This window comes from Capricornis sumatraensis, chromosome 5, assembly GCF_032405125.1.
Source record: "Capricornis sumatraensis isolate serow.1 chromosome 5, serow.2, whole genome shotgun sequence".
Taxonomy (NCBI): domain Eukaryota; kingdom Metazoa; phylum Chordata; class Mammalia; order Artiodactyla; family Bovidae; genus Capricornis; species Capricornis sumatraensis.
Genome location: NC_091073.1, coordinates 97,867,053 through 97,890,416, shown reverse-complemented (window position 1 = coordinate 97,890,416; position 23,364 = coordinate 97,867,053). Strand labels below are relative to the sequence as shown.

The window sequence follows — 23,364 nt, the reverse complement described above, 5'->3', positions numbered from 1 at the left end:
AGTGTGTGCATCTCTCTCTGTGCTGGGGCAGGCTTCAGGGTATCTCTGTGGGTCTAAGTTTGGAACTTTATGGAGTCCCTTGTGTGTGTGTGTGTGTGTGTGTGTGTGTGTGTGTGTGTGTGTCTGGGAAGGGGTGTCTGAGTGGAAGGGTCTTGAGGGGTTCTATGTATGTAGGGGAATCTCTGTGTGTGTCTGTCTTTGTGTTATCAGTGCCCATCTAAGCTTCTGTCTCTGTTTCTTAAATATTGCAAGTCTTACAATGTTTCATTATAAATTTCCACCCTACCACAAAACTAAAAAATGATTTTCTTGCCTCTCTACTCTGAGACTGCATAAGAGAGAAAAAGAAACAAGCCAACTGCTAAGCCAATCTTATTCAACAATGAGTAAAAAAACTAAGGTTCTGGTGGGTACACACTAACATGAACCAAACTGCCTGAGACTGTGCATTTCTCACAACTCCTAAGTGATGTCAGTGATTCTGGTCATAGATGGGTGTGAGTAGCAAGGACCTAAAAGATTCCAAACTTCATAAACTGCCTTTAACTATGGTTAGACTTCCCATGTAGATGTTCCAGAGTCTCCTATAATTGACATGTATTTCAGATTAGCTTGAATGCTATCTTCTGACTAAAAATTAGATGTTATTTTGTTTTAAATGAGTCTCTGGTGAGTGTGGTTTAATGAACCAGTCCTAAGAAGTGAATGAATCAGTCCGAAGAGGTGAAGTGGACTTAAAATATGAATTTCTAAATTTGTAAAGCTGGAACACGGAAACCTCACAAAGGTTTTGCTACATTGTGAAGCTTCCTGGGTGGACAACCAACTCCTTTTCTAACGTAATAGACCTCAGTTTCAATGCTGACCTCTGCAAACTGCAAACATTCCTGCTTCTAATAGTGCTCATACTAAACAAGACTGTATTTATTTTCCTATTTACATTCCCTACCCTCTCCTTGAGGCCAAGAATAGTATTTTGACTTAGTAACCCTACTGCTTAGCAGTGGTTGGAACATAACATATAGGTGGTTTTTGCACAAGAGATGCTCAGAATGTACTGGGGAAGATTATTAGACAAATATCCAAAAGCAGTAACATTGCTTCTCTAATTCTACAATACAGTAGAAGGCCCTAAAAAGGAACTGGCATTAGACCAGCCACATTTTCTCTTCCACAGAAACAATAGACATGCATGTAGTAAAAATTTCTGTTCTACTTGCCTCCCAAAACAGAGTGATCCAAGAGTAGAATCAGTCAAGCTTTACCCAACAAAAGCTTTGTTGAAGAAGACATTTTATAACTGTCAGGAAAAGAAGTCTTTCTGTAACCTGAAGCAGGTAATGTCAACTTTCAAAGGCAGATGCACACAAGTATATACTGAGGAAAAAAAAAAAATGCTCTTCCTACAGTTACATTCACTTCAGTCGCTCAGTTGTGTCCAACTCTTTGCGACCCCATGAATCGCAGCACGCCACGCCTCCCTGTCCATCACCATCTCCTGGAGTTCACTCAGACTCACGTCCATCGAGTCCGTGATGCCATCCAGCCATCTCATCCTGGGTCGTCCCCTTCTCCTCCTGCCCCCAATCCCTCCCAGCATCAGAGTCTTTTCCAATCAGTCAACTCTTCGCATCAGGTGGCCAAAGTACTGGAGTTTCAGCTTTAGCATCATTCCTTCCAAGGAAATCCCAGGGTTGATCTTCAGAATGGACTGGTTGGATCTCCTTGTAGTCCAAGGGACTCTCAAGAGTCTTCTCCAACACCACAGTTCAAAAGCATCAATTCTTCGGCACTCAGCCTTCTTCACAGTCCAACTCTCACATCCATACATGACCACTGGAAAAACCATAGCCTTGACTAGACGGACCTTAGTCAGCAAAGCAATGTCTCTGCTTTTGAATATACTATCTAGGTTGGTCATAACTTTTCTTCCAAGGAGTAAGCGTCTTTTAATTTCATGGCTGCAGTCACCATCTGCAGTGATTTTGGAGCCCCCAAAAATAAAGTCTGACACTGTTTCCACTGTTTCCCCATCTATTTCCCATGAAGTGATGGGACTGGATGCCATGATCTTAATTTTCTGAATGTTGAGCTTTAAGCCAACTTTTTCACTCTCCTCTTTCACTTTCATCAAGAGGCTTTTTAGCTCCTCTTCACTTTCTGCCATAAGGGTGGTGTCATCTGCATATCTGAGGTTATTAATATTTCTCCCGGCCATCTTGATCCCAGCTTGTGTTTCTTCCAGTCCAGCGTTTCTCATGATGTACTCGGCATAGAAGTTAAATAAGCAGGGTGACAATATACAGCCTTGACGTCCTCCTTTTCCTATTTGGAACCAGTTTGTTGTTCCATGTCCAGTTCTAACTGTTGCTTCCTGACCTGCATACAGATTTCTCAAAAGGCAGGTCAGGTGGTCTGGTATTCCCATCTCTTTCAGAATTTTCCACAGTTTATTGTGATCCACACAGTCAAAGGCTTTGGCACAGTCAATAAAGCAGAAGTAGATGTTTTTCTGGAACTCTCTTGCTTTTTCCATGATCCATTTACATTACACATACTCAATTCCTGGCAATGCCTTAAAAAAAATCAGGTGTCATTTTGGAAAAGCTGGTACTACCAGGATGGCAATTTTAGTGTCTGTCATTCTTGAGTTAAAAAGAGTTTTCACTTAAAAAGTTACTTCTACACTTCCTGCTAAATGTTAAGAAAAACTGTTAGGAAGAACAAGTTAAATAGGTGGCAAAAAAAAGGAGGGAGAACAAACCCGAGTAAGTAAAATATTAAATTTTATTTGGGGGAAATAAATAAATTTTATTTGGAGACAAATACAGCAATCTTACACTCAGATGGTAAAGTGTCTGCCTACAGTGCGGGAAACCCAGGTTCAGTCCCTGGGTTGGGAGGATTCCCTGGAGAAGGAAATGGCAACCCACTCCAGTACTCTTGCCTGGAAAACCCCATGGACGGAGGATCCTGGTAGGCTACAGTCGATGGGGTCGCAAAGAGTCAGACATGACTGAGCGATATAACTTTCACTGTCACCTTTTACACTCCAAATAGTCCCTACCTTACATTACAAACAAAAATAAATTCTAGATGGACTGAAGACCAAAAGATAATAATAAACACAACCATGAAAACAGCTTTAGAAAATATAAAATAACTTGTTAATAAATCTGGGGTAGGACAGGCATTTCTAAGACACAAATATGTAAGCCATTAAAGAAAAAATAGGGGTTGGAGGACTGGCAGAGAGTGGATGCATGTATATACATATGGCAGAATCCCTTCACTGTCACCTGAAACTGCCATGACACTGTTAATCAGCTATGCTGCTGCTGCTGCTGCTAAGTCCCTTCAGTCGTTTCTGACTCTGTGCGACCCCATAGACAGCAGCCCACCAGGCTCCTCTGTCCCTGGGATTCTCCAGGCAAGAGTACTGGAGTGGGGTGCCATTGCCTTCTCCGGTTAATCAGCTATACTCCAATACAAAATTAAAAGTTTAAAGTCTGAAAAAAAAACTCACCAATCTGACTACATGAAAATATTTAATATAAACAAAGTTACAAGTCAACAAGAAACAGAGTAGGAAAAAATATTTGCAACATATATATAAAGAATTAATATCCAGGGACTTCCCTGGCCACCCAGCCCTTAAGACTTGGTTAAGACTCCATGCTTCCACTGCGGCAGGTGCGGGTTAGATCCCTAGTGAGGGGAACTAAGATCCTACACATTGTGAGGCCAGAAAAAATATATTCCGAAAATGTAAAGATTCCTGTATGCCAACATGAAAAAGACAAGTTCATAGGACAGAAATCTTTATCTATTTTGCTGAATCCCCAGTACTTGGCACACAGTAGTCCTCAATAAATATCTGTTAACAAATGAATATGAATAGACAATTATAAGAAAAAAATATAAATTACCAATATATTCATGAAAATATTTTCAGCCTCACTGTAAGCAGAAAAATACTAATAAAAACAACAGTAAAAGACTTTTCTCACAGAAACTTTCCTGTTGGGCCTCCCTGATAGCTCAGTTGGTAAAGAATTCACCTGTAATGCAGGAGACCCCGGTTGGAAGATCCACTGGAGCAGGGATAGACTACTCACTCCAGGATTCTTGGGCTTCCCTGGTGGCTCAGCTGGTAAAGAATCTGCCTGCAATGAGGGAGACCTGGATTTGATCCCTGGGTTTGGAAGATCCCCTGGAGAAGGGAACAGTTAACCACTCCAAGCAGGCACTCTAGAACCTGTGCTCCACAACCAGAGAAGCCACTGCACCGAGAACAGAGAGAACACGCACTGCAACAAAAAGCAGCACCCGCTTGTCCCAGTGAGAGAAAGTCTGTGAGCAGAAATGAAGACAGCACAGCCCACCCTCCAAAAAACTAATTTTTAAAAAGTCTTTGGAAAGGAAAAAAGTGTATCTAGCATACATTGAAAACTTCTTTAAGAAACTCAGCTGGGTAACAGAATAGAAAGATAGGTCAGTAACAGAAAGCAGATACAGGGGTCAAAGGACAGGGTTTCCAAAATGGGCGAGATTATAGCAAGGAAATCTGTAGGAAAGGCTCTGGTGGAAAGAGGAAATAACCACAAGAAGTTCTTTAAGAAGACCGAAGAATGTGATTAGAGCTCTTGACAAAATGAAAGACATGTCTTCCACTATCATAACATGAGAGGAGAAAAAAGATGAACCCCAAATGCAGGCAGATTTGCAGATTTGGGAGGTACAAAGATGAAGGAATTCTCTTTTGGTGGCTTCTGTTTTTATAACAAGTAGAGGGTATATCACTGTTTTTAAAACACTTGAAATTAGAAGTAAATAGATACCATATTAAATAATTATTTGCAGTGAGGCTTAAAGTGAACTTACTACAGAATGTATGATGTTACTAGGCAACGCTGATCAAGCATATGAGGCTGATGATTATGAATTTATAGTGACATCGATCTGCCTGGTTCTGATTTTCTCTAGCAAACACTCAGCTCCATAGATGCAGACAGCTAAAAAGGCAGATGGTTAGGTTCAACCAGTATACCTCTCAGAGTTCCATAAAGAGCAGAAGTCAACTCTGGCTGAACTGGACAGAAAAAGAATGTATAGGAAGGACATGAAGTAGCTTTCAGAGCAGAGAACCTGCTCCAGGGCAACACAGCTAAAAACACCATTACAGAATGGGCTTAGGAAACACATCATGTTTGCTTTAGGCCAAGCAGGAGCTGCTGCAGCTTGGGCTGCACAATTATAGTTCAGGGTACCAGGTGCCACTTTTGCCCCTGTAACTTGATCCTGTTGCTAAAGGCTGATGCTACAAGAAGATATGCTGATAATAGATGGGCAAGTTGTTCAGAACATAGTGGAAAGGTTCGGGAAGACTGGACTGGCTGAGAGGATGAAGGGAGTGGTAAGGGAATGAGTATTAGGAAGACAATGGCTGACTGGGCATCAGGTAGTGACTGAGGTGGGCATCAGGTAGTGACTAAAGAAAACAGGGAATGAGACTTCCCCTTGGAAAAGGATAGATCCTGTAGTCCAGATGGTTGCAGAGTAATCTCAGCAGCCCAGGTGGAGTAACTTAAGCAGGTTTCACCGGGAGTTTAATCAGAAAAGTAAGGGGCTGGCAGAGTGGCAAAGCCTCCCACTACTGCTATGGTCAGTGATTCATCTCACTAATCCCAAAGGCATCAAGGACTGGCAAAGCCCTGGGCAAGTTAATCACTCTCTTTGAGCCTGCATTTTCTAATCTGTAGAATAATAATATTGTTTTCTAATAATATTCATCTGATGGTCATTATGAGGATTAAATGAGATGAGATAGATACCTGGAAGAGAGTAAATATTCAGTAAATTGTAGCTGTAAACGAGTTATAACTGAAGCTGATAAAACTTTCCAAGAAAAGGTAGTCAACAATATCAAATCAAATCTTTTAGAATGAATAGAAGGATACACATTGGAGCACAGTAGGAGATAAATCTATAGGGAAGATGAAGCCAGTTTAAGTGTCAGCGTACTTAACTTTCAGTGAAAGCTTTGTAGTATTCAGAATGGCTTTAAGGAAAAGAGAAGCTCAACTAGCCAATCAAGGACCTTTATATACTCCCTTATTTTAAGTTTATACCCTTCCATAATTTAAGTTATAAGCTAAGAAGAACCAGGTGCTCCAAACCAATCCATTTCTACTGATAGACTCCTGTGGGGGGGAAAGAAATAAAGAATAGGAAAGCACCAGCTATTAACACAGTATCCAAGAGGGAAAATGGCTAACTGAACTGTGGCAGAATACAGTTCCGGAAGTGTATGACTGAAAATCATACACCTCATTTGGCTTCAGTGATTTAATTTAATCAAAGTAGTTTTACTTACAACTATTATAGAAGTCCACTGCCTTCTCCTCTGCTCAGCTCTCATCAAATCTGGGGCCATAGGTCATTCAGACTGTAAAAAGCTCCTACAAATTCCATAGAAACCTGATCAAGCTAACTAAACCTCTTATTGGGGGGGTGGAATCTTAGCTCCTGTAATTCTGCATATCACCTGAACACAGTGGTGGGGGGTGGACTGGGGCAGATGCCAAGATACACTATTCTCCCATCCACGTCAGTTGTCCCTCTCTGAATTATTTAAACAAGGACTACCTAGGACTACCAAGAAAGAACAAACTCTGAATGAAAATCCCAACAAATCTCTTCCTATTTTTTTTTCCTTTTACTGTGGGGAAGGGAACACTTTCAAGGAAATGACAAAGACTAACTCCCTTTTCAAGGAACTCTCCATTTCTTCTATTAACTGGACACTAGGACCTAAGTCATCTTCCTCAAGACATTAAATACACAACTGCAACTTCAGCTCTGAACAACCTCCTGAAACAGCTCTTAATATTCAATCTTTCCCAGGAAAAGTAGACTTCAGAAATTATACTAATACAAAATATAGGCTGCCTTGTCAGAAAATTCATAAATGTTGACATAGATATATGGTAGATCATTAAACAAACTCAGTAAATAAAAAGAAATGGCCTGTCAGTGAAATAACAGAAAATTCACAAAAATATACAATTAACTAAGATTTAAAAGTGCAGTCTAAGCTTTAAACAGAGAAATACTTCCTTCAACTGAAAAGCAATGGAATTTGGGCATGAGAGTCAAACAGATTAGAGTTCTGTTGGCTCATATCAGTTACTAAATGTATAACTTTGACACAAAATCTCTTCAACTCTCAGTTTCCTTAGTAAAACAAGGATAATACAACCTATTTCTGACAGCTCTTAAATAAAATAGTATGTGTAAAGCTCTAATACAATGCCTGGGACACAGCAGGAATATATAACAGTATGCTTCCCCTTTTAATTTTCACAATGTTTCATTACAGATCAGTTCATAAAGAAGGTGAGTCTTAAAGAACAAGGAAAATGTTAGCTGGACAGGAAAGAGGAGCATAGCCCTCTAGCACTCCTGATTTACTCATAACTTTAAAAATAGGAATATATCTCTGTAATTATCACTCAATTACTAATGTGAAAACACATCATTGATCTTGAAACACTTTTTTATACACACATATAAGATCCTCTTCTCCCACTCTCATAATTTTATAATTGTTTGAGATTCTACATTTGTACAAGTTTTTCCCATCCTCTTCCTAAAGCCCTGACTCAGATCCTCTTTACTTTGGTTTTACTCTTTACTTAGGATGATCTAAGCCAGGTTTCAGCAATACATGAACTGTGAACTTCCAGATGTTCAAGCTGGTTTTAGAAAAGGCAGAGGAACCAGAGATCAAATTGCCAACATCCGCTGGATCATGGAAAAAGCAAGAGAGTTCCAGAAAAACATCTATTTCTGCTTTCTTGACTATGCCAAAGCCCTTGACTGTGTGGGTCACAATAAACTGTGGAAAATTCTGAAAGAGATGGGAATACCAGGCCACCTGACCTGCCTCTTGAGAAACCCATATGCAGGTCAAGAAGCAACAGTTAGAACTGGACATGGAACAACAAACTGGTTCCAAATAGGAAAAGGAGTATGTCAAGGCTGCATGTTGTCACCCTGCTTATTTAACTTATATGCCGAGTACATCATGAGAAACGCTGGGCTGGAGGAAGCACAAGCTGGAATCAAGATTGCCGAGAGAAATATCAATAACCTCAGATATGCACATGACACTACCCTTATGACAGAAAGTGAAGAGGAATTAAAAAGCCTCCTGAAGAAAGTGAAAGAGGAGAGTGAAAAAGTTGGCTTAAAGCTCAACATCCAGAAAATTAAGAACATGGCATCTGATCCCATCATTTCGTGGGAAATAGATGGGGAGACAGTGGAAACAGTGTCAGTCTTTATTTTGGGGGGCTCCAAAATCACTGCAGATGGTGATTTCAGCCATGAAATTAAAAGATGCTTACTCCTTGGAAGGAAAGTTATGACCAACCTAGATAGCATATTAAAGAGCAGGGACATTATTTTGCCAACAAAGGTCCATCTCGTCAAGGCTATGGTTTTTCCTGTGGTCATGTATGGATGTGAGAGTTGGACTGTGAAGAAAGCTGAGACCCGAAGAATTGATGCTTTTGAACTGTGGTGCTGGAGAAGACTGTTGAGAGTCCCTTGGACTGCAAGGAGATCCAACCAGTCCATCCTAAAGGAGATCAGTCCTGGATGTTCACTGGAAGGACTGAAGGCTGAAACTCCAATACTTTGGCCGCCTCATGTGAAGAGTTGACTCATTGGAAAAGACCCTGATGCTGGGAGGGATTGGGGGCAGGAGGAGAAGGGGACGACCAAGGATGAGATGGCTGGATGGCATCATCGACTCGATGGACGTGAGTTTGAGTGAACTCTGGGAGTTGGTGATGGACAGGGAGGCCTGGTGTGCTGCGATTCATGGGGTTGCAAAGAGTCGGACATGACTGAGCGACTGAACTGAACTGAACTGAAAGTCTTAAATCAGAGAGACATACCTTAGAGTTCACTGAGTATTTTGAAAGACTTCTGAGAGAAAGCCAAAACTCAGCAACTAAGAAGTTAGAGTCAGTGTGGCATAATAAAAAGAAATGGGCTTTGGAAACAAAGGCTTAAAACAGGGATTTCAAGTCCTACCTCTGCCCCCCTCTAGATGTATAACCTTGATCAAGGCACTTTGCCTTCTCTGGACCTCATTTCCTTATCTGTGAAATGGAGATAATGCCACTTATATCTCATTGTGTAGCTGTCAGGATTAGAAAAATGCTGATAACAATTCCTGGCATAGAAAGGGCCAATTAGAAAAAAAAAAAAGAAAGGGCCAATTAATGGTAACTGTTATTAGGGTCAATCTGCCAACTGCCTTACTGAACATTCTGCAAGGCTGTATTTTCCTAACTGGCAAAAGGAACAAAACTGCTCTTGCATTCCCATGACTATATCCAAAAGGTTCCATTTTAGTAATCCATAATTAACCAAATAAAGAGCTTAAAGAATTCAGGACAAGAAGGTGCTAGCATGGCTGAACTCATTCTCTGCTGACAGCAACAAAGCCAGCACAAGATGGATTCCCTTGCCAAAAAAAAAAGAATCTGCTTGAACATGGTCATTACCGATATTGATGTAAGTACAAACTAGTTGTGGTTCTTAAGCTCACATATTTATCATCAGAAAGTTTTACCTTTTCTGAAATAAATTCTCTCCCACATTGCTTTCTCTACTGTGGTATGACATTCCTATTACCCCATTTTCAAGAACAAGGGAAAGACATCCTCTCAAATATTTCTATTGCATTGACGGTGGACCGTATCATCCTATTTCACAGATCACTTCTTACAGAGATGTTTGGTTTGTTGAGTTCACTTACAAAGAAAGACATTATATACTAATATATGACAGCCACGGTGACAAGATCTGTCCCGAGAGCACCACAAGTTACAGGATTGAGGTAGATGCCAAAGATAAGACAGGACTGAGTAACCTGCACACCATATGTTCACTCTTACTAAATGCTGCACTTGGGAATTCTGACTCTTATAAAAAAGTTTATTTCCCTCGTGTGACTGAACAGAGTAATGGCACTAAGAAAACTAATGACAGATACGCAAATAGAGTAAGAGAAACCATCAGTGGAGGGAAATAAGCTTAAGATAAATAAGCTTGTATGTGACAGGTAAAAAATGAGAGCAACAGTCATCAATTACATGGTCAAAGGCAGCTGTTTCAATCCTTAGTACCTCCAGTCCCTCCCTACACTAAATAAAAGCAAAAGGGAGTGAAGGTCAGAATGATTATTTAAATAAACTAAAAAAACAATCAAGAAAGGTTCAACAAATCAAAATCACACTGCAGTCCCTTGGAGAGGGTGACTTTCAGCTTTAAGAAAGGTCAGTCTCGTGCACTTGTTTTAGTTGAGCTACTTCAATGTCAAGAAAGTTAAAGGTTCTACCCCCTAAAAGCCGCTCAGAAATGCCTGCAGTTGTGTCACAAGGCTGCACCCTCGCCCAGAGTTTCGCCTGTTTAACTTCCAGTGGAGGAGCTGTTTTTTGGTTGCAATTAACATTGTAAGGCAAGCTCAGCCCTGTCTCTCACAGCCTTGAGGCTGCTGAGTAAATCTAGAATCATGGGACCCACATTTTAATGCTGGAAAAACAGGAAGAAGGTGGTTCAGCAACAAGGAAAATGGTCAAGAAACACATCTAGCATTAGGAAAAACAGGCTGATATGCTGGCCTGTCGTGTTGTTCACTGCTTTACATAGAAGCCATTGAACTGTATATATCTTTTAAAGGAAGCCATGGTGGTGCACTTAAACCATGATTGGAGGAAGAAAAAAATAAAATCAACTCTTAACAATGGCAATAATTTAAGCCCTTATTATATGTGCCAAGTTCAACAGTAAGTCCTCTACAAATATTTGCAAGCTTCAACCTCATTTTGTAAAAGAGACAACTAAGACTCAGAGAATTTAGAAATTACCCAAAAGCTAGCTCATAGGGGTACTAGGATTCAAACCCAGGTCTGCTGGACTGTAAATCCCATGTTCTAGAGGCCATTTGTTGGGGAACTCCTTGGCAGTCCAGTGGTTAGAACTCTGAGCTTTCACTGGTAGGACCCAGCATTCAATTCCTGGTAAACTAAAGATCTCACAAGCTGCATGGCAAGGTCAAATAAATAAAGGCAATTTGTTGAACACTATTATACTCGAGACTTAATCTGTACATTTTACACAAAAAGACCCTTAATCACAGAATTTGGCCAAAGTTATAAAGCAACTCAACTATTACAAATGTTTCAGATTTCCAGACTCATATCTAGGTACTACCAGCTTTGGTGCTCATGTGTGTTTGAATGTGTTAAAGTCACTCAGTCAGGTCCATCTCTTTGCGACCCCATGGACTATACAGTCCATGGAATTCTCCAGGCCAGGATACTGGGGTGGGTAGCTGTTTTCTTCTCTGGGGGATCTTCCCAACCCAGGGATCGAACCCAAGTCTTCCGCATCACAGGTGTATTCTTTACCCGCTGAGCCACCAGGGACGCCCAAAAATACTGGAGTGGGAAGCCTATCCCTTCTCCATGGTATCTTCCCGACCCAGGAATTGTATCAGGGTCTCCCGCATTACAGGCAGATTCCTTACCAGCTGAGCCACAAGGGAAGCCATGGTGCCCATGCTACATCTCTTTCCCCCAATAATTCTGCCCAGAGGAGTTTCATAATGCAAACAAGAAAGACACTGTCCTAAAGCATCATTAAACAAATTCCTTTAGTCTTGCTTCTGACCTTATCACTATATTTTAGTAATTAGAATGCAAGAGTTCTCTGATTTACACCTTAATAAGGAGGCTATTACAATCAAAGTTAGGCTGGATACAAGGTTTCAACTCAGCTGAGTCCTGCACAATGCAGATTTCACATCACTTTCTTGCTTTTCTGATAAATCATTCACAAAACGAAAAACCCAGTATATCACTATGTTCGCATACTACCTCAGAAATTATAGCGATAATCCACAACTTGTTTTTGCAATATTTGCCATTTTTCTCTGTACTGATTTGCTTTCTGAGAGGACAGACACCACAGACAGCCATTGCAAGGATAATACTGAGAATATCAAACATTCAGGCACATCTATCTACTCCTTGGTGTTCTGAGACTACTGCCTCTTCAAAACTATCTGAAAGAAGCTGGCAGCTGAGACAAAATCTGACAGTGATCGCCTTTCCCAAAAGTAGAAGCATTTCTTCCTAATACTTACGGACCATAATAAAAGAACCAATAAAAACAATCCTCTTTATACACAGTCTAACAATCCCGGTGATCAAGAACTGAGCTGAGAGGACAAACCTTAAAGAGTGGAGTGAATCTCTCCATTACCCTATTACCCTTCTACTTTCAGAGAAAACCTAAGGATCTTGCAGTATGTGGAATGAAGGGCACGGCATCAGTACTGCTAGATGGAAGCGCCTGGCCACAGAAAGACAGAGAGTCATCTTCTGTACAGAAACCAGACAACTGAGGATCTCAACGCGAGGTAACTACTCCTTACAGAAAAGATGTCCAAACGGAAAAGCTTTTTCAACCCTGGGTGAACTCTCAGAAGCAGTAAAGCTTTTCTACACCATCGGGGTCTTCTCCCCGACAGTCTGGAAAATACACACGGGAGTAGGTTAGGAGTACAGAAAGGTGTAATACGAGGTGCCTCTCCTCTCCCAGCCTATTCCAAGTAGTAAGGAAGGGCGCTACCTCCATGTTATTCCCAGCGAAGTACGGCCGTACCACCTGGAGTCTTCGCCCCCCAGCACTGGGGCCCGGGTGGGGGCATCTCTGAGAGAGCGGGTTTAAGGGGAAAAGAGATGTCTCTACTTCCAGCATCAGAAGGGAGGGCGTGGAGAGTGGTGCCGCCGCGCCGAGAGGATCTGCGGTTCCCCACCTCCCTCCCTCTCCGAAAGAGGCAGCCCGGCCCCAATACCTTCTTGACTGTGCGCGGCGCCTCGGTGACGGTGCCGTCGGGGCTGACCAGGGCTTCGCCGCCGTCGCGGTGCCTCTGATGCTGGTGATGAGGGTCGCTCCGCTTCATGGCCGACGCCTGAGGCACTTTCCCAGCGGCCGGGCTGAGAGCCGCTGCGGGCCCCGATCCCGGACCGGGGGCCGGGGGCCGCTCCGCGGCCGGAGCTGGAGCTTCAGGGTCCCCGCCGCCCGCTGGGGGGGCCATGGCGCTCCCGGCCGCTGTGCTCAGTCCCAGCTGCGGCTCCGCCTCGGAGGGGCTCAGGTCCTTCAGCTCCACCTCAGGCACCTTCGCGGCAGCAGCTGCTGACACGACCTGCACCGACATCACCGCCTCCACTGCAACCGCCGGCTCAGACTCTAGCTCCGGCTCGGCCCCGCCTCCCGCCTCCCTTCCCCTTCCCTCCCCCATTCCCCCACTCCTCCCCTCCATCGCCTCCGCTCCCACCCCCTTCCTCTGCCCGCCCGCCAACTCTCCAGCCAGCCCCGGCCTCTCCCTCCCCACCCCGCCCCGCCCCGCCCCGCCCCGCGCAACCCGCCCCGCCCCGCCCGACCCGGCTAGCTCGCGCGCGTGGTGCCACGGAACCTGTAGTGCGCTTGTTCAGGGCCGCACGCGGCGAAAACACCGTGGGACCTCAGCCCCCGACCAGCACTGCGCGCTGCCGAGGGCGGGGCCGTGATGCCCCCTGGGAATTGTAGTCCCTGTCGCCTTCCGGCTAGCGGGATTCTGTAGTAGTAGTGGAGCTCTAGTCCAGGCGACTAACGGAAAGGAGTGAGAACGGGTGACACGACAAAGGACATGAGAAAGAGTCTCCAGAGGAACTGGGGCTTCCGGGGAGACAACGCTAGAAACCCTCCGCCTGCGAAGGTGGGGGGAGAAAGGGCTCTCTACCCTGACAGTGTACATTTCCTCCCCGTGTGCTAGTCTAAGATCACGTAAGCAGGCGTTTAAAGGAAAAGCGGCATCACGTGGGGAGAGCGCAGGCCTCAGGCTGAAAGTGACTTGATTTTTCTGCCTCAGTGAAAGGGAACCCTAACACCTTCCTGAACTTTAATGGCTTTGTTTTTAGAAAGAATAAAATAAGATCTTATGTGCTGTGGTGATTTCTAGAACATTCTGGGCTTAGAGTTTACTATCAGTCCAAAAAAATAGAAGTTCGATATTACTAGGTAGGAAATTTTAAGGCTAAAGAGTCAGACACCACTTAGCGACTAAACAACAACGACAAAAGAATTACACGTTGCCTTAAGCTTAATTCTTTTGCCCTGTTAATTCTCTTTTTCTTTATTCTCCTTTTTCTCTTTGCCCCTCCATTCAGCTTGTGGGATCTTAGTTCAGGAATTGAACCCGGGCCCTTCAGCAGTGAAAGTAGTGAGTCCTAACCACCCAACCACCAGGGAATTTCCATTCTGTGAATTCTCATAGATGTCCAATCTAAGTTTGCATGCCAGTGGCACAAAGAGGTAAAATAAACCAAAATGTCAGAGTTGGGAGCACAGAAAGGTTTATTACAGAGTGCCAGGCACAAGAGGGAGCTAGTGCTCAAGAAAACTCAAACCCAGGTGTCAAAATTTGGGGTGAGGGCTGCCAATGTGTGACTATTCTGATTGGTTGGATGATGTCTGGATGTCTGGGGAATCTCAACCTTCTGGTTCCAACGTGTCTAGGGTACACATACTTGTGGTCACATGTATGCGGTCACCATCTGCCTGGGTAGGGGGTTTTAGGTTCTGTAGAGGAGCTCAGAGATAAGTATCAGATTATTATCTATATCTCTTCAGAAGGAACTGTGAGTCCTGTGACTCTATTGTCCTATTAAATGCTTGAGCCTGCTGTTTGGAATTTGGAGAATACCTAAAAGATTAAAGTCTTCTTTTTTTTTTTTTAAATTACAAACAAGAAACAGAGGACTCAGAAGAGCTTTTGTCCCAAAGAGGATCCCACAGAGTCTAGCTCGGTTTCAGGGATATAATGTAAAATTCAGATAAGTATATCAACAAAGAGGAATACTAACTAAAATACGAATAGTGATTTCCTTAAGTGATGGGATTTGGGGTGAGTTTTTTGGGTTTTTTTACTTTGTATTTTTCTGTATTATTTTTAAATTTAAAATTTATTTTAAAAGGTGTAAACCTAAAGGCATTTATGACAAGGTATCTGAAACTAATGTCCAACAATAGGGGAATGGTTGTTGTTTAGTCGCTGTCATGTCCCAACTCTTTTGCGACCCTATGGATTGTAGGCCATCATGTTCCTCTGTCCATGGGATTTCCTAGGCAAGAATAGTGGAGTGGGTTGCCATTTCCTACTCCAGGGGATATTCCTAACCCAGGGCTTGCACCTGTATCTCCTACCTTGACAGGCAGATTCTTTACCACTGAGCTACCAGGGAGGGAGCCCAGGGGAATGGCTACAACCTTTAAAAAATTAAGTTGGCCAAGAACATTTTTTTTTAATGATAAAGGGAAATAATGCTTGTGATAAAATCAGTTAAAAAGCAGGAGACAAATTGCACGTTCTATTAGATTTTAACTATGTAAAGAATACTTGAAAAAAATAATATATTAAAATACAGTTGACTCTGACAGATTATATATAGGGTAGGTCATTTCTTCTCTGTTCTCAGAGAAACTGAAGCAAAGGGGATCTTATGGTTTATGGTTGTTTAGAGAGTAAGTGATAGCCCTGACAACCCCAGAAGGCCATGGGACATCTAGATTTGGAGTGATTATTTTTTCCCTGACAAAAAGGAGAGGGAGAAATCACCTGCCCTGATCTCCTTCCCAGTGCTATTACTATCTTGGAAATATGTTTGTTTGTGGAGTTGTCCTACCCTGAATTGAATCTTTTGTATCCTGGCCTTCAAACTTTGTATGTAACACTGAGTTAGAAGGCATCTGAGCACTGCCATTTCCACAAAGCCCACAAGTCCACCAGACACAACGGCTTCTTAAGCTTTCTCATCACACTCTGGCTTTCAGAATTTCCGTCCTGTTATAAAGAACCAGCTCAGAGCTTCATCCCCCAGCTGTCGGAGAAGAGATTAGCAGCTCTGTAACTGATTTCTTTCTTCCCCCTAATGCACAAGGGAGCTGTGGTGCAGCCACCTGGCGTGTGTTGAAGCTCTTAGGCAGCAGCTGCCTACCTGGAGGGCCACTAGACTTGATTACTGAGGGAATGAACTAATTTTTCAATGGGATGTGGTTACAAAACATAAGAAGTTGGAGCACTGGAAAGAAACTGATATTCATCCTTTCTTTATCCAGGCACAATCCTCTGCTTGAGGCCACGCATAAGGGCACATTCCTCACCCATTCTCAACTTCGTCCTACACAGTTGCTTCCTCCATCTTATTACTGAGGGACACTAGGCACAGATGAAGGTGGAAATACTATAATGAAAACAGATGACTAAGCACAGGTTTATGAACTATTTAGTTTATGGTAGAGTACACCAAAGCTGTATATTGGCACCCTGCTTATTTAACTTATATACAGAGTACATCATGTGAAATGCCAGGTTGGATGAAGCACAAGCTGGAATCAAGATTGCTGGGAGAAATATAAAAAACCTCAGATATGCAGATGACACCACCCTTATGGCAGGAAGCAAAGACGAACTAAAGAGCCTCTTGAAACTGAAAGAGGAGAGTGAAAAAGTTGGCTTAAAACTCAACATTCAAAAAACTAAGATCATGGCATCTGGTCCCATCACTTCTAGATGGGGAAACAATGGAAACAGTGAGACTTTATTTTGGGGGGCTCGAAAATCACTGCAGATGGTGACTGTACCCATGAAATTAAAGACACTTGCTCCTTGGAAGAAAAGCTATGACCAACCTAATCAGCATATTACAAAGCAGAGACATTACTTTGCCAATAGTGGTCCATCTAGTCAAAGCTATGGTTTTTCCAGTAGTCATGTAGTCCAGATGTGAAAGCTGGACTATAAAGAAAGCTGAGTGCTGAAGAATTGATGCTTTTGAACTGTGGTGTTGGAGAAGACTCTTGAGAACCCCTTGGACTGCAAGGAGATCCAACCAGTCCATCCTAAAGGAAATCAGTCCTGAATATTCACTGGAAGGACTGATGTTGAAACTCCAGTACTTTGGCCACCTGAAGGGAAGAACCAACTCATTGGAGAAGACCCTGATGCTAGGGAAGATTAAAGGCAGGAGGAGAAGGGGACCACAGAGGATGAGATGGTTGGATGGCATCACCAACTCAATGGACATGAGTTTGAGCAAGCTTCAGGAGTTGGTGATGGACAGAGAAGCCTGGCGAGCTGCACTCCATGGGGTCGCAAAGAGTTGGACATGACTGAGTGACTGAACTGACCTGAACTAATTAGACTACAGAACTTCTTCCTTCACCTGGCTCATTCAGCTTCCAGACCCTGACAGGCAGAAATATATCTTCCATGCAGGAGACTGGAAGAACCTCTCTAAGGTATCTGACCAGGCCAATAGAGAAAACTTGAAGATAAACCTTGAGAGTTCCCCCAAGGAAATAGGCCAGCAAATCACCCTTAGTGAAGACCACACCTATATTCGCAGAGTTTCCAGAGAACTACTTAGGGCCACACTCTTAGTATGAGCAGATAAAGTCACCAGAAATAAAAAGAAAACCTTTAATATGGAAGACAGAGACCAACATAAGCAAACAGAAGAAAACAACTGGGAGAAAACAGAGGCTATGCATCAGGAAGAAATCATGACCCCCTCAAAACTCATTAATATCCTCAGAGACTCAAGATATTGTATTTGTGAAAGAACATGCTGTTTCAAGAAGTGAACATTCAGAAAACAAACATGAGACCTTTAAAATGAAAGCATACTAACAGAAAATATTTAAAAATAAATAAAAAGAGGGAGAAATTAGGAATTCCTTGGTGGTCTACTGGTTAGGACTCTGCACTTTCACTGCTGAGGACCCTAGTTCAATCCTTGATTGGGGAACTAAGATCCCACAAGCTGCACTGACCGCCCCCGCCCAAAAAAAGGAAAAAATTAAAAATAGGAAAGATGCAGTTATCTTTCTCAGATTGTTGAATAATGGTGGTTTCTTTCTTTTTTCTGTTTTTGAAGTATAGTTGATTTACAACTTTGTGTTAGTTGTGTCTAATGCACATTTTAACATGATAGGTTCAATGGATTTCATAGCCTCAGTTTTCTGGAAAAGTCAATCTCTTATGAATTGTTTTTCAGATCTTCAATACATTTTTTTCTCTAATTCAAAAAAAAATAGAAAAGAAAATGAATTAGAGGATCAGTCCAAGAAGACAAAATAATACGAGTGCCAGAAGGATAACAAAGAACTAGAGGTGGGGGAGGGAAGAATCATCAAAGAAATAACTCAAAAATTTTCCCAAAGCTGAAAAATGAAAATTGCCATAATGAAAGGGGCCACTAGGTGCCCAACCCAATGGATGAAAATAGATCTGCGTTAACATACATCATTTTTTTGTTTGTTTGGTTTTTTTTTTTTTTTTGCTGGGCCATGTGGCATGAAGGATTCCTGACCAAGGATCGAACCCACACCCTCTACAGTGGGAGTGTTAACCACTGGACTGTCAAGGAAGTCCCCATATACATCACTGTTAAATTTCAAAATTCTGGGGACAAAGAGACAATCCTTCAAATGTCTGGAGGGGGGGTCAAGGAGCATTTTTACAAAAACTCATAGAAAGATAATGAACTTCTTAAAATGAACTTCAGGAAGCCAGAAGATACTGCCTTCAAGTGCTACAGACCCTCTGTTTGCCTTCTCTAGAGAATGAGCTGACAACCATCCAGATTTGGGAAGGGCAGTCATCAGAATGTTCAGAGTTAGACAGGGAGTCAGAGACCAATCCTCCTGCTTTCATTTCTACCTTCTGAAGTACCTGCTGCCTCCAACTCAGAAGATTTTAGGGGTGCTACAATATAAGTTTTCCCTATTGCTGGCTAAAACTTTTAGTTTTTCAAGTCTGTCAAATTAAATATCACTCATTTGCTTTCCAGCTTTCAAAAGTGTCACTACTGACTCCTCCCCACTCCACCTCTTCTTTCCTCCTAGTAGGTAAAGTGAAAAAGAGCTTAGTCCTTATTCTCCATATTGGAAAGATGTAGAACTATTTGACTTTTCAAACTATATCATGCATATAACTGAGATGAAAATTCAAACTTTAAAAGCAGGCAAAACTCTATTGTACAGAACAGGGAATTATAGACATTATTTTGTAGTAACTTTAAATGGAGAGTAATCTATAAAAATACGAATCATTGTGGGGTTTCCCTGGTGGCTCAGTTGGTAAAGAATCCACCTGTAATACAGGACACCTGGGTTTTATCCTGGGTCAGGAAGTTCCCCTGGAGAAGGAAATGTCAACCCACTCCAGTAGTGCTGGACACCGGAAATCAATATAATACTGTAAATCGATACTTCAATAAAAAATATAATTTAAAAATTAAAAAGCTATAAAAGCAGTATATAGTTTATGAATGCATAGCTTCATTTGCACATATGAAAATATAAAAATGGACTGAAAGAAAACCCACTAAATGCAGACAGTTGTTTTCTGACTGAGGAAAGGGAAAGTGGAAGGAAAAATGGAATAAGGGTGTTGGTCAAAGAGGACTTAGCTAAATCTGTTTTACTTTATTTCTTCATGAATGTAGATTGGAAGAAAATATGGTAACATTTTTTAAGTTTTTTTTTTTTACATTTTAACATTTATTTCTGAGTATTGGGAATATGGATGTTTATTAGGTTGTTCCTTGTGCTTTTCTGTATCTTTTCAATTTCTCAGATTAAAAAAAAAAAAAGAGTCATACACAGGCAGAGGAAGCGTTGGAGCAGTGAACATACTGCTTACAAGATTCTGGGACTGACAGAGGCAGGTCTTACAACCTGGTAAGTTGGATGAGTGAGTTTGAGAGGTGTAAGGGGGACCCAGTTGAGCTGTTGAGGGCAGAGCCAACTTGAGGGGTGAAGACATGTTGACCTCAGGACAACAGGACAGCCACAGGGAGTCCCCCAAACCAAGTTTCTCTTGGGCCCTGAGAAGTTTCTTTCAGGAGTCTAACTCAAGGGTTTTGGTAAGAAAGTGGCCACTGTGGCTCAGTCACAAGATTTTGTACTCCTATAAAAATACTAAAACATACAACTGGTCTGTGGGAGTGTCCACAAAATTTCAAATTTCCAACAGCTGCCTGGCCAGTGTTCACAAAAGGTAGGCTCACGGTGTCCTCTAGTGGTCACAGTCTATCAGCCTCCACAGACAGGTTACATTTCTCAGCTTTTTAAAACCCAGAATAAACTCCTCCAACACACCATTATAACACAACTAAAGAAAGAAGAGATGGAGGGGATGTACATGGAGATAGAAAATCATTTAACATTTCCCCTTGTTTCAAAAAAGTTCATTAGACAACACTGATCATTTTTATTGTTTTGAATACTGCTTTGGGAGAAGGAAATGGCAACCCACTCCTGTATTCTTGCCTGGAGAATCCTGTGGACAGGGGAGCCTGGTGGGCTGCTGTCCATAACGTCGCACAGTCGGACACGACTGAAGCGACTTAGCATGCATGCATGCATGGATAAGGTTTAAAAATAGCTCTACTACTAAAGACATACAGATGGCCAAGATGAAGACACAAGATGCTCAACACTGCTAATTATTAGAGAAATGAACATAAAAACTACAATGAAGTATCACCTCACACCAGTCATCACACACACACACACAAACCCTACAAATAGGGAATTCCCTGGCAGATCAGTGGTTAGGACTTGGCATTTCCACTGCTGGAACCCAGGCTGGATCCCTGATAGGGGAACTAAGAGCCTGCAAGCCATGGGTGTGGCCAAAAAAAAAAAGTCTATAAATAATAGATGCTGGAGAATGTGAAGAAAAGGGAACCCTTCTATACAGTTGGTGGGAATGTGAGGTGGTGTAATCACGATGGAAAACAGTATGGAGGTTCCTTAAGAAAGTAAAAATAACATATGATCCAGCAATCCCATTCCTGGGCATATATCTGTAAACGATGAAAACTCTAATTTGAAAAGATATGTGCACCCCACTGTTCATAGCAGGTCTATTTACAGTAGCCGGACATGGAAGCAACCTAAATGTCCATCAACAGATGAACGGATAAAAAGGATGGGTGAGTATATATATATATATATATATATATGTATATATATATATATATATATAAAACTCAGCCATAAAAAAGAATGAAACAATGCCATTTGCAGCTACTTGGATAGACCTAGAGATTATCATATTAAGTAACTCAGAGAAAGACAAATATCATATGATATCACTCGTGGAATACAAAAAAAAAAAAGATACAAATGAACTTACTTACAAAACAGGAATAGACTCACAGAGAAATTTACGATTACCAAAGGGGGAAGGCAGGGAAGGATAAATTAGGAGTTTGGGATTATATATAAAATCCACTATTAAATATAAACAACAAGGACCTACTATGTAGCACAGAGAACTATATTCAATATCTTATAATAATCTATAATGGAAGAGAATCTGAAAAATATATGTAACTGAATCATTTTGCTGTATACCTGAAACTCACAACATTGTAAATCAACTATACTTCAATTAAAAAGAAAGAAATTAGCTCTACTGTTGAGAAGAGCAGTGATGGCAAGAATAAGCAAGGTGCACAAGCACAAGGGGATGTGGGGAGGCCAGAGGGAATACAGCATGGGCAATCTGGATAGGAAGAAAAACCAGAAGTTAGACCTAAGAGCCAAAAGTCTGGACTGCAGAGTCAGGAAGGCCCTGGGCCCAGTGTGTTACTTACTAGCTATGAGGTTGTGGGCAAGTCATTTTGCTTCTCTGAAGTTTGTTGCTACAGAAAAATAGTTCCTCTGCCTCTTCCGAATTAAAGGAGAGGCAGCAGAGGGCAGGGACTTCCCTGGTAGCTCAGACGGTAAAGAATCCGCTTGCAATGTGAGAGATCTGGGTTCAGTCCCTGGGTTGGGAAGATCCCCTGGAAGAAAGCGTGGCAACCCACTCCAGTCTTCTTGCCTGGAGAATCCCATGGACAGAGGAGTCTGGCTTGGTATAGTCCGTGGGGTTGCAAAGAGTCATACACGATTGCATGACTAAGCACAAGCACAGCACTCAGAGTGCAGAGGCCAAGAACCAGGTGACTCTGGAGCCAGATGGCTCTGATGGAATCCCAGCACTCACTTTCTCTCAGGCAAACTTTTGAACTTTTCTGTACCTAAGTGTCTTGGCAGTGTTAACAGTGCCTCTGAGGTCTGTTGTGAGATTCAACAGGTTAAAGAGATCCGAAGTGCTTAGAGCTAGCAAGCATTTAATAAGAATTAGCACTTATTGTTATCATCATCATCATCATCATTATCCTTATACACATGTAAAGTACATGGTAGATAACCAGTGTTAGTTCCCTTTCCTCTTCCTTTGGAATCTGGCTCTGGGCAAATTGCTTGTGTGCCCATCACTTGAGCGACACCCATAAACAAGCACACTTAATACTCACAATACCCTGAGTCATCCGTGGGTACCACCCCCTTTCCTCCACCCTCTCTTCCACAGAATCCTGAGTCCAGTTCCCAGTTTTCTACTGACATCTTTCTGGAGGAAATGGAAGTAGCAGGCTTCCCTCAGAGAAGCCTGAATTTCTCTGACAGCCCAAGGGGAGGAAGCTGTGGATGCGAATGCACGTGGTCCCACAGACATCCTTGTAGAGGCAAGAGGTTCCCAGAGGGGGCCTGGGATTGCCATGAGGCTCCATGCCCACCTATACTCCCCAGCAGGGGACACTTGCTTTCTGCAAGTGTCATCACTGCAGGGACAAGCTGCATGTCCTTGCTCATTCATCTCATGATCAATGCGCAGTGAGGCAGCTGTGGCCAGAGCCTTTGTCCATATATAGAACCAACTGGCCAGGAAGGACAGCCAGCACATTAAGCTGACATCGGCCTGACATCTGTCAGTGGTGACCTCATTAGAACTGAGCTCTTGGCCTTGCAGAATAGTTTGCAGAGGAAGTGAAGGACAAATGAGATCATGACCAGGTAAGTGGGTCAAGACAGGGCCTATGGAAAGAAGCACATCAATAGCTTATACAAAAACCTTTTATTTACTGTTTATATTTTGTCTCCTTATCCCTACCCTCTGATCTGGAACCCAGCCAGCTGCTAAACCTCCCTGCTGTCTGGTTCTTGACACTGGGGCCTTGGATGGGGGTAATGAGAGGTGGGAACCTCTTCACTCGCCGACTATGGAAGTTGAAGGAAGCGTTCCTGCCTGGCTGAAATGTCAGCAGCTTCCCAAGGGTAGTTCCTCAGTCAGAGGATCCATCCCCCAAGAGATAGCATGCATCTCTCTGAGGCCCAGAGGCT

At 42.4% G+C, this 23,364-nt stretch overlaps 1 protein-coding gene across 1 annotated transcript in view; it reads right to left on the bottom strand.

The window, feature by feature from the left end:
- AHCYL2 (adenosylhomocysteinase like 2) overlaps positions 1-13,303 on the bottom strand; it is a 189,082-nt gene extending 175,779 nt beyond the window's left edge. Inside the window, exon 1 of the mRNA XM_068973462.1 lies at positions 12,941-13,303. Within this exon, the coding sequence (XP_068829563.1) occupies positions 12,941-13,303 (363 nt within the window). The remainder of the gene's footprint in view (positions 1-12,940) is intronic.
- Positions 13,304-23,364: the final 10,061 nt, after the last annotated feature.